Source organism: Solanum pennellii, chromosome 1 (genome assembly GCF_001406875.1).
Source record: "Solanum pennellii chromosome 1, SPENNV200".
Lineage (NCBI taxonomy): Eukaryota > Viridiplantae > Streptophyta > Magnoliopsida > Solanales > Solanaceae > Solanum > Solanum pennellii.
Genome location: NC_028637.1, coordinates 102,557,227 through 102,569,209, shown reverse-complemented (window position 1 = coordinate 102,569,209; position 11,983 = coordinate 102,557,227). Strand labels below are relative to the sequence as shown.

The 11,983-nt window shown below is 31.6% G+C and overlaps 1 protein-coding gene and 1 long non-coding RNA gene across 2 annotated transcripts in view; both read right to left on the bottom strand.

Annotated features, from left to right (window-relative positions):
* LOC107007916 overlaps positions 1 to 1,016 on the bottom strand; it is a 2,671-nt gene extending 1,655 nt beyond the window's left edge. Inside the window, exon 1 of the long non-coding RNA XR_003579006.1 lies at positions 917 to 1,016. This is a non-coding gene — a long non-coding RNA (uncharacterized LOC107007916). The remainder of the gene's footprint in view (positions 1 to 916) is intronic.
* The window catches only part of LOC107007914 (regulator of nonsense transcripts UPF3-like), a 12,233-nt gene extending 6,137 nt beyond the window's left edge, over positions 1 to 6,096 (bottom strand). Inside the window, exons 1-7 of the mRNA XM_015206763.2 lie at positions 5,686 to 6,096; positions 3,287 to 3,393; positions 2,978 to 3,073; positions 2,796 to 2,894; positions 2,568 to 2,647; positions 1,600 to 1,713; positions 1,071 to 1,215 (exon numbers count right to left, since the gene is read on the bottom strand). Of these exons, the coding sequence (XP_015062249.1) occupies positions 1,071 to 1,215; positions 1,600 to 1,713; positions 2,568 to 2,647; positions 2,796 to 2,894; positions 2,978 to 3,073; positions 3,287 to 3,393; positions 5,686 to 5,825 (781 nt within the window). The 5' untranslated portion in view covers positions 5,826 to 6,096. The remainder of the gene's footprint in view (positions 1 to 1,070; positions 1,216 to 1,599; positions 1,714 to 2,567; positions 2,648 to 2,795; positions 2,895 to 2,977; positions 3,074 to 3,286; positions 3,394 to 5,685) is intronic.
* Between the last annotated feature and the right edge of the window lie 5,887 nt (positions 6,097 to 11,983).

Genomic DNA, 11,983 nt, shown 5'->3' with positions numbered 1-11,983 from the left:
CCCCCCCCCAAAAAAAAAGAATGAATGAATAAAAAGGAACAAGTATTGCTAACTGGTGCAAGTGTCAAGACAGTTATAGCTTGCTGTTTGAACTGTTCGCAGGCCCTGGTAATGTTATGGAAAACGAAAGTTAAAGTTGCATGTGTGATTGGATTGCCTTGTATGAAAAATTTGTCAATTCAATAAAACTTGGATTCTTTTAGATAAGGTAAAATAATGTCAATATAACTTGATCAAAAGTGGAATAACATTAGGCAGGTGTTTTATTGTGAAGGGAGATGACAAACCCCAATATTTTCCTTTTGCATCACCCGTAGCCAATATAACTTGATCAAAAGAGGAATGACATTAGGTCAGTATTGTATTATGAAAGGATCTTACAAACCCCAATCCTCTCCTTCATCACCCTATAGCAACTAAAATTTGGAGTATGTTCATAAATCTTTTGATGCCCATCAAGTGATGATACCAAAGAAACTGAGATTGACAATACAAAGCTGGAACGGGAGAAAAGTCATGAATATCCAAAGTATTTGAAAGTCACACAGTATATATTGAAAGAAAGGAACAGAGCTGTTGAAATTTTGAAACTGAAAGGGCCTACACATAGCTTGAAACCACATGCTTAGAGCTGCTGTCTTTTTTGGTGTGATGCTATTGTCAATTCAGAAGATGCTATGATGCAAATTTTTAGTTCTTGTACTATTATGTAAATCTAGTGCTCGCACTGTAGTGATACAGTTAATATATTTTTACTTTGTCATTCTCAAAAAGTCCAAAACCATGTCAATTTGCTTATGGTTTATGATTGTTTCTTGCTTAAAGAAGAACATGTAAGAAAAATGGAAGACCCTAGAGAACCAGAAGGCTCTCCATGAAGGTTCAGTGGAAGGGAAACGTAGACAGCCTTACCTACCTATTGGAAAGGTTGGCTCCGAAATTAGAAACCCGGTTGCCAGTAGAAACGCAAGCGCTTCTCTGTTGCTCCAAGGCTTGCCTTCATGGGATGATAATAGACAAACAAGCATGCAAACATGTGATTACAACTGACAACTAAAGTGTAGGCATACCAGTTTCCTCTTCAACTGCATTAGCCACAGATACAGGAGCAGAGGTACCAGACTTCTCAGCACGCTGCTGATCATCACGTTTTGGAGCTAGAATATATGTTTTGTCTTTGCCACTCCCAGCCTTAGAACTATCTCGAAGAACATACTGTACACGATCAGACAGTTCCATAAGCGACTAGAAAAGAGAAGTGACAGTAACCACATCCATCAAAAGAAATATCCCCAGAGTAAAAGTTACTGGCCATATCGTAGTTGAAAATATAAAAACAGACATGCATACATAAACATTAGTACTATACCAAGAATAATTCAATCAAAAGAATATCTCCAACCAATTATCAGAGGTAAGGAAAATCAACAGTGAAAAGCTGATACAGAAGTCAAATCAGGTATATTACTGTTTTCACAAGCACATAGATCACAGATGATGTGACTGAGAGAAGATCAAACACAGAATGTTTGCATGAAATAGATAGATAACCAGGAGTACCAATTGCACAAACGTTAGATTGGAACACGACACCCTTACCATGCTAGTGGAAGCCCGTCTCTTTTCAGAGCTTCGTTTAGACGCACTTGAGCTAGGACTTCCTGCGGATGTGCCACTCGCTCTTCTGGTTGGTCTCCCATTAGCTATAGATTTCTGTCAATGACCAGAGATAAAACTTAGTACTGATCTTTTAAACTTGGAGAAAGATGCTCTAAATCATGAGACACACATCATTTTTGCTAAACACAAAACTGAGAGTATACTATAATCCTGAGAAGTGTGGCCAATGTAAAAGATGGTTAATGGAAAAGCTCATTGCCAACAGATTCAGTCTGCTCATAAAAATCCTGGAACTATTACCATCTGTTGTATGCGGATGACACAAGAACAGGTTCACATTCATCATAATTTTCTTTAGAGTGAACTATGTACCACCGCCAATGGTGCAAATGGATGGTAAATTGATTGTAATCAAAACATAGCCTCCATTTGCGAGAATATACAACTGATGCCCATAACTTAACAAAGAAATTGAAAGGATACCACAGATCAAAGTAACATATTCATGTTTTTCCCCAAGGAAGTAACTAACCCTCAGGCGGCATAGGATATAAAGTTGCAAGCTTCTTAGACTCTCTTGGAGCACTGATCTCACGACGAAGCCAAAATATAGAGTGAAAGAGGAGGTATATTAGGACAATTCAACATGGAATGATGAAACGTATTTTCTGTTTCTCGCGTGGTCATATTATGCACAGACAGAAAGCAGGAGCATTCTAATCATTACAAGACCAATTTATTATCTCACTCACTGAGAGAAGGGAAAAACATCCTTTACCAAATGAGGATTAAGAAAATCTAGAAGGCGCACCCTGTGCAAGCAGACCCAAAAAAGCTTTGGGGGTGGAGGGGTGAATGTACTAAGAGGAGGGAAGGGGGTATGAGAGAGAAAGAAACCTCAAATGAAAATCGAACAAGTTAAAGTTTCATAAAACAAAATCTCCTACCCGAGCTCCACTCTTGGCGGCTCTTTTCTGACGTATGTAATCCATCAATGGAGTAACTATAGGAGCATCCTTTGCAGAACCTAAAAACCAAAGAAGAAGTGAAACTTAAGTCCAGAGAACATGCAATCCACCTTCATAGTTTGCTATCCTACATCTCTCATTAATAGATTAATGTCTCAGTTTGATGCAGGAGGACAGCGTATGCATTCAGTAAAAATTCAAACTAACCCGCGCGTTCAGCTTCCTTTCTTTCCAACTGTATTTCTGCACTCGGAAGATTCTCAATAGGTTTCGAGATAAATTCAAGGAACTCCAGATATTCAGGATCTACAAGGGCATCAACTTAACCATGAGTGAGGACTAGAGAAGATAGCGGTAGGTCAGATGCAATCAGCGCATTGATTGAGTACCTTTCAAGATGGTTCCTTCACGGCCATCCTTCTTGGACCAGTGTTGTGGAACACGCTGTGAAGGAGCATACTCGACAATAGTTTTGAACTGAGTGCCTAGTACAGACATACACTAGGGTAAGAAACATATTAATATAATTGCAGAACTGAGAATTGTCAGGACCCAGATAAAGCAAGGGCTCAAACTTTTCCTGTTACAATTAACAGGATAAGAACTTTAAGCCTGTAGCAAGATGTCGGATGGATTTAAAAACAATTTTAAACATCATATGGAAGGGAGAAATACAGATTTAGGCCAAATTTCTTTACCTTTCTCGTTTACAAAAACGTGTCCATCAAAGAACTCTGCAAACTCGATAACATCTTCTGGCCTCTTAAATTCAATATAGGCTCTTGAATAAGTTTGATGCTTCTGACTGCAGGAGAAAAATTGAGTTAAGGAAACTATGAGGAACACTAAACTTGAAAAACGAAGTACACTTGTGGCAACCTAAAGCATATTAAGTTCATGTTGTGTAAAGAGCTGGAAAATAAAAATTTTAGAATTGCAACACAGTTAAAAAATAATCTTACCAACAGAGTAAATAATAAAGAAAAATTAAAATGGGCATAAAGATAAAATAAAATCCATCAAGGACATTGATCCAACTGAAACTTCAGTGAATGGCAAACTAGGATAAGCAACTATATAATAATATATGTAGTATCACTTCTAAAAAAAATGTGTGTATGTACACAGTTAAATACGCGCGAGTAAATGTAAATAGGAAGTACCAACAAATGGAGATAAAGTATTCCCTGACAATGTTTTCTAAGATGTCTAAGCATGCATTGATGTGGATAAGAAGTTATAGGATTATAGCAATCCAAAAGATCGCCTGGATATAAGAGAGCAAAAAAAAAGGGTGTGTGTTTTTAAAATTTTATTAGTGTGTGTGTGTCTGGGGGGGGGGGGGTAAATAGACTAATAAAGGGTCCTTTGGACCAAACTTGACAAAGATAAGAACTAAAATAGTCACACAAAAGGATGTTACATTACACCAAAAGCAGTTGTTGGCAACCCATTTGCCCAAGTGGCAGTATAATCTAGTTCAACATTCTCTTCGGAACAGCACCTTGTTAATTTTTAATTTGTAATCAAAACAATAGAGGTGAAATCATCCTTCATTGATAAACATTCCACCTCCCATTTCAAGCAAATTTGAGGAAGGCATACCGTTCCAGAAGAAAAAGAGATGGAAGGAAAAAATACAGATAAGTGACTTCAAAATCTGCTTTCCAAAAGTATGGACCCCTCTTACGGTGGCAATCTAATTTTCTTCCAAACAGCACCACAGCGGTTAGTATTTCTGACTAAAGTCTAACAAGTAAAGGCAGTAAAGATAATCTCCCTAATTTGCAAAATAATTCAACTCCCTATAGATTCTAAAAATAGATATACCATCCAACAACAAATCTCCAACTACCAAGGACTACGGTAAATGAGGCGAGCAAGGACAAAAACGTAAATTCCGGTTAGTTTTCTAGATAAGGCGATAAATTTGATGAATTAATTTCCAGATAACCTGTATCAACACATATCCGGATAAAACAAAATAAGGAAAGAACAGACTGGACAAACTACAATGCTTTAAATTAGATTCAGAGGTATCACTGGAAAACACTCTTATACAGGTGGCAATCTAGTTCACAGTTTTCTTCAATATGCAGCACACCCGGTCATTATCTCTAACAAAAATACCTATACAAGTTAAGAAAATAAAGGCTATCACCTTATCTGAATAAACTGCTCAATTCGTATTTGTACTAATTATGCAAAAAGTTTTACCATCCAAAAGAGATCTCCAAATAATGACGACATTAAAGAAGGGAAAATAAGGAGAAAATCATAGGTACAGGTGAATCAATCCAGAAGACCCCAGTCTCTCACCAAAGAAAACAAGCTAGGAAAGAATGATAGCACAATACAGACAAACTACACCAACAACGATCTCATTTGCAACCATGCCCTTTACATGCAAACAAAAGGGGAGGGTATATTTATTGCAGTACTGCTTTCTTTTCTTTAAGGGGTATTTCAACTCCTCAAGCGTGACCACTTTTTAACAGGATATCTGGTATTTGTGCAACCAAATCTACCAAAAACATACCTGTCTCTCCAATCAACAACAAATAACGATCAATCAGTGACACTACTGAAAATCTGAAACCTAAAGAACACATACAATATAAAGGAATACTTATATAGCATGCTTACATAACATGATTTCTTGCATCTTGGTGTACATAAATATTTGGTTGGTGCTGTGTTTTTTCAATAATATCCAATTCTATCCATTCAAGAAATAAAAATCTTCAAAAAAAATTCGGAAGTTCACAACCTATCAAAATCAACATGAAGTTAAGACTCCTGATAGAATCTTTGATTTGCTTTACTTTCTTTCTTTCTTTATATCCTTTGTTGGGTTGGGTTATTATTACCTATAGAATCTTAATCAGGAGCCAGGAACCATATTACCTATACACACAAAATTTTCTTGAAAAATCAAGAACTCGAAAATCAAGAATCCTGATATAATCTTTGATTTCTTTCCCTTCTTTTCCATAATCGGTTATTATTAACTACACAATCAGTCCCAATAAGTAAAATTTGTAATAAAAAAAAAAAGCCAAAATTAGTTTGAAAACCAAGAACTCAAAACCCTAACCTGGACTTGCCGGGTAGAAAACAGAACCAGTTGTATCGACCAGCGAATCGGGAATCAACTTGGTCAAGAAGCATGGACTGAGAAATTGTCGGCGGCAAGTGCCGCAGCACTACTTTTGATCGATCTAACGGCCCCTTCATGCGAATACTTTTTCCTTTGATCTTTTACACCAAGAAAAAGAAAATAAAGAAAATTAGAAATCACAAATTCACATCTTCCCTTAGAGCTTCCACAATATCGATTGACGAAATTCACAATTGTTTTGCCCTAATTTTTCCAATTTCATTGCGATTGTTCATGCATGAGAAAACCAGAGAGAGAATAAAGAATTTTAGAGAGAGTGGCGAAAGGGGAATTTATTTATATAGAGATACGAATACGGATACTCGACGCAGTGCTGTCAAAAGCCTTTTTTTTTTTTTTCTCTTCGACTCCTCCTCCTCTCCGTCGTTTGAGAATCGAAATAAATATATATATATATTATCGTTTAATCTACTAAAATATATAGATCTATCTCAGAATCTCACACTTAAATAAATTAAAAATGATAATTTATATATATATCATATATATATATACATATCATAATAGTTATATTAGGATTAAGAATATACGTATGTTTGATAGTTTATAAAATATATTTTTGTTACTCGATCTAAAATAATTATCTCTACTCGGTCTCGTTCAATACATACAAAATGCATGAGCACATAAAGTTGGAACTATATTATTCTCATAATCAAGATAAATTATATATAATCTTGTGCTTCAATCATCCTGATGACATTTCCAGTTTTTTTTCAAGATTGTGAACAAAAAACTTTATACTTGCAACAAACCGATATGTACAACCTAAAACTACATATACTATGTCATCTACTATATATAAGTAAACAGACTCTGTAAACGAACATAAAATTTGCTGAAACTGAATAAAATTATTCTATAGTAAATATTATATTTAAACATATGATTAATAATATATATATCAATACAATATTGGTTGATAATATAAAAATAATTAAAATCAGTAAATTAAAAATAGACAAAAAATGCCTAAAGTAAAAATAAATAATTATCTTACTCATGAACTTTATTTTAATTCAAAAAAGCCAATTCAACCTTATTAATTAAGCATTCGGTAAAAATAATAATAATTTTGCCATTATGTACAAGTGAATTATTTGTATGTTCTTTATCAAATTCAAATATTATTCATGTTACTTGACGTGTAATTTTCGATATGTATAATAAATATATAAGTAATAGTTATTTCTAATTGTGTGTGTATAAATAAATTTGATATATTGACCTTTCTTATCGATATAAAATAAAGTGTAAATGCAATAATGAAAAAAATAAACATTATGATGAAAGTATTTTTATTATTATTTATTATTATATGTGATGATGGTACATGTTAATGTTAATGGTAGAAAAGCATCAAAAGAATAAATTATAAAAAAAGCAATAAAAAAATTAATGTATTTTAACTACAAATAAAACACACACGAATCTCATAAGTATGGACATATATGTACAATTAACTCAAATTTCTTATTTTCTCATAAATAATTCAACTTATTTAGAGCTTTAATGATATTTTTATGAATATAGTTCATTTAGCTGGATTGTTGTAAAACCAATACAATTTTATGTTATCAAAAAAAAATTACTGGAGACTCAATAAAAAGCGTTTGTCGAAAAGACATAATTATCACATTTAGAATTACTGAACACATTAACAAATATGATTCAACACATCAACAATACTATACATTATTTTTCTTGTTATATAAATATAATTTTAAGACATACTGCACATAAATTTTTCTTGTTTCTTTTCAAGTGCATAAAATTTACCTCTTATCTAGGAGTTATGGGTCATCTATTTGTGTCGAGTCCTACTATAAAAAATAATTTAAAAAATATTAATCGTTCTTATAAAAATATATACAAAATTGCCTTTTTATTTCATTTTTTGTTGCATGTTTGATTTCTATCACAAAATTCTTTTTGATAGCTATAAATAAAATACACTTTTAATAGATGTATAAAAGATATTTCAATGATATTAAAAAAAAAAAAGGTTAATTGTTAGAAGAATAAAAAAATTTAAATTGTGTGAGATTAGAAACATGTGTCCAGTCAGTCAATATGTAAATGCAAACAAATCAAACCAAACTTAAAGCGCGAGCACTATTTTAAAATGACTTTTTTTGGAAAAGTTTCTTAAAAAAAAAGATAATTTGTGTTTGACTAATTTATTTGAAATTTGTATTTGTGTTTGATTAATTTTTTTAAAAAGATATTTTTAATGGTCAAATTATAAAAAAAAGGACAACTAAAATGCACTAATATTATAAAAATTAATATTTTTTAAAAATTAAATTTTACATGGCTGATTTTTTTTATAATCTTGTAAAAATGTTGTTGTTATCTTTTTTCTAGTTCTACAAAATAATACGTAAAATAGTATATAAAAATAAAATAGTAAATTTTTAAATGAAATTCAACCAAACTTAAGAAATATGCTAATTAATTAAGAAGAATATATTGATAAATATGTACATATGAAAAAGAATATCTTAATTTTAAGAAAAATATTTTTTTGTTTCTGCTTCTGTTTTTTTTTTTAAAAAAATTTAATTTCTTTTTAACAATATAAAATGCTTTTGCTTCCATTTAAAGATGTTTTTACCGATTTGTCAATACTTATTTTTTTTTTGGAAAACTTTCACATATACCCACTTAAAAATAATTAATTACTTTCCATACCTATAGTTTGATAATTACAAAATTTGTAGCTATATGTTATATGGAGGAGAGAGGCGAGCGAGACTGGGAGAGAGAGGAAATAGGCGCGAAAGAGGGGGAAAAGAGTGGGAGAAAGGTGAATTCTATATATAGATTGGTTAGGTAATTGTATATTATACATATGTATTTGTATATATAGAAAGAGAGATTGGGAGAGGGAGGAGAGAGGCAAGCGACAATGAGAGAGGGGGGAGAGAGGCGAGTGAGATCGAGAGAGGGAGAGAGAGGCGAGCGACAATGGGAGAGGGGGGAGAGAGGCGAGCGAGAGAGGACAGAGAGTGGGAGAGAGGTGAATTGTATATATATATAATTGTATATAACTGTATATTATACATATACATTTGTATAAATAACAAGCGAGATTGGGAGAGGGAAAAGAGAGGCGAGCGAGATTGAGAGAGAGAGGAGAGAGGCGAGCATGAGAGGGAAGAGAGGTGAATTGTATATTTATATAGGTTAGAAAATTATATATTATACATATTTATTTGTATATCCTGGCGAATTATACATTACAAACACGACTAATTATACAAACTCGAGGTCAGCCCACGTAATTAACGTATAATGTTAGTCGCGAGTGGTAATTATAGCAAACTATAACTATGATGAGTAATTAAATAGTATAAATTTGCTTAGCCTTGTAATTTTTCATATTTTTAACAATCTTTTTTAAAATTACTATAAATATATTTATCATTTATTCTAAATTCAAAAAGAATATTATTGTAAGTGATACTCGACAGCAAAGAAGAAAATGACATAAAGGGATTAAGGTGGGAATAAATTCGATTTATTGTTTTTCTTCTTCTAATTATGTGTTTTTTTTTCACAAAGCTTGTTAGAAAAGAATAAAAAAATAGACAACTTAAGATCCACAAAAAGTTTTTTTTTTTTGGAAAAATTACTTAACTACACTCCTTTAATTATCTTAATAACCATTTATCCCTACTTATTATAAAAATTTCAAAAATCCCTTATTCCCCCCAATTAAAAAAATATGAAAGATACATAAAGATTTCCCACCCTTTTTTCACCCAATTGGCAAGTTTTACTTTACTAAAACAAAATCTTATTTTCAAGCTACCCACTTCCCCATTAACAGCCCCAATTAAAATTTACCATATTAATTTTATTCCTTTTTTATTTCCCTACGTTTTAGGTGTATTATTGTCTAATTTGAATTCCCCGTTCCACACGTTTGCAGTTTAACAAAATTTGAATTCAAGTACAAATTTGCAGTCATATCTATTTGATATTTTGTAGGAGTCTCCTTCTTTCTAACCAGATTTTCTAAGTTTTTAAAGGGTAAACATTTTAGTCTCCTTCTTTCTCTTCATCGTGTGAGTTTACAAATATTATGGAAGAGTGTAAATCTGGAGATGGTAATTCACAACACCAACTGAAGATGACATTGTTAACATAGATTAGTAATTAGCTGAGACAGGATGAACAAGCTTTTATGTTGTTTTATGTTGAAGACAATTATCTTTTGTGTTTTTTCAAAAGCTTATTGGTATTACAATAGTTTGTTAGTTATTAATGTTATGTGTTTTCAAGTTATTGTTTTACACACAGTTGTTGCTTTATAACTTTAAGGTACAAAATTTTTATTGTTTCAGTTTAAGCAATTTTGACAGTTAATTTACAAAATGAAGTATATGACACTTAAGATCTAATGTGTATGATACATTATTGTTTGAGTTTTAAGTATTTTTCACTTATAAAAATGATGTATATGATACATAAGTTATAATATATACATGTACTAATATTGCAGTTATATATTTAGCAACTTGAATTATACGAATGTATATGATACATCATATACATAAACAAACTAATCACAGATTAATATTACAGTGCAAAGCACCACTAGAATGTAATATATCAAAATTATAGTTCATAAGGCAGTACACACGAAACATGTAGTACACATTTGAACAAGTCAAGTTTTGGGACACTAGAATAACTCATAAGGGAGTATACACGAAAAATATAACATATTTTCAATCATATGAATGTATCTGATACATAATATACATAAATAAACTCATCTTTAATTACTGTTACATTGAAACCCAACACTGTTGAATATAATATATCAAATTTATAACTCATAAGGTTGTATACACGAATCATATAGTAAACAATTGAACAAGTCAATTTTTTTGTACACTTGAATAACTAAAAAGACAATATACACGTAACATATAACATATTTTCAATAATATGCATGTATATGATACATCACATACACAAACAAACTCATATAGCATTATTGTTACGTTGAAAACGCACCACTGTTGAATCTAGTTATTTATAAAATTTTATCAGTTGTATCAATACAAAGCGGATACATGCCGATTCCAGATGCATTCTTTTTTATTTCGAAATAAAGTCTCACACCCATGTCGTTTTTGATTTTCAATGGACATGAGCTTCCCTCGACAATGTATCGTATTTCAATATCCTTTGTAACAGTGTCGATCTCAAGCTCTGATAAAATCAACGTTTTCAGATTCACAAATGAAATGGAATGGCCAACAACAATACCATCAACTTTGTAACCTTCATAATTAACATCGCTTACCCAAATTCCAGAATGCCGCAGCAGAATTGAGATATTCATCTTCAAACCTTTTTTTTTTATTTCTTAGTATGCAGATAAACTTTTACAAGAATAATTTTGATTTATGAAGATCATCTGATTTAAAATTTGAATTTACTAATCAGTTACACAAGCTGTATAGCATTAATTACGTGATTTCAGTTACAAATAACAGAAATCACGGTAATTACTCCTAATTAATAGCAGCAGATGCAAAATATGATGTATCAGGACTTATGTATCCCGTGCCATTTGGATGTATCCCGCTTCCTTGAATTTTAAGGAATTTTTAGTAATTTCAATTCTAAAAGGGATAAAAGGTCATTTTGTATTTATAATATGTGGTTCCTATAATTTATACTTTTTTTTTTGGTTTAAACAGTGAAAAGGAAAAAAAGAAATAACGTATTTTAGTTAAAAATCTGTTACACGTGTCCTTTTTTTTTTTTTAAAAAATACTAGTTCGTTTAATACCCTGGTGCACAGAAGTTTTTCTATTTGTGGGAATTTTCTTTATACATAATATATAATCAAAGAAATATTTATACGTATTTGATAAAATTATTTTCAATTAAAGAATTGAATTCTTGCTATTAGTATAATTTATTATAAAGCTCTTTAAGTTATTTGTTACTCGTTATTTCTTATGAGTCTTAAGACTCTTCAATCATCAGAAAGTAGCAGTTCTCTATCCTTCTCGATGGGAATGTCCCGCTATAGTGAGATATTATCAGTTTTGGGTCGAATATAAGAAAAGAAAACTTCATAGACTCGATCAAGTTGCTATAGAATGTCAATAACAATTTTTTACTTAATCAATGAAGGATAGAGGGAAACAAAACTTAATGACTTCGACAACGACCGGTGGAGACT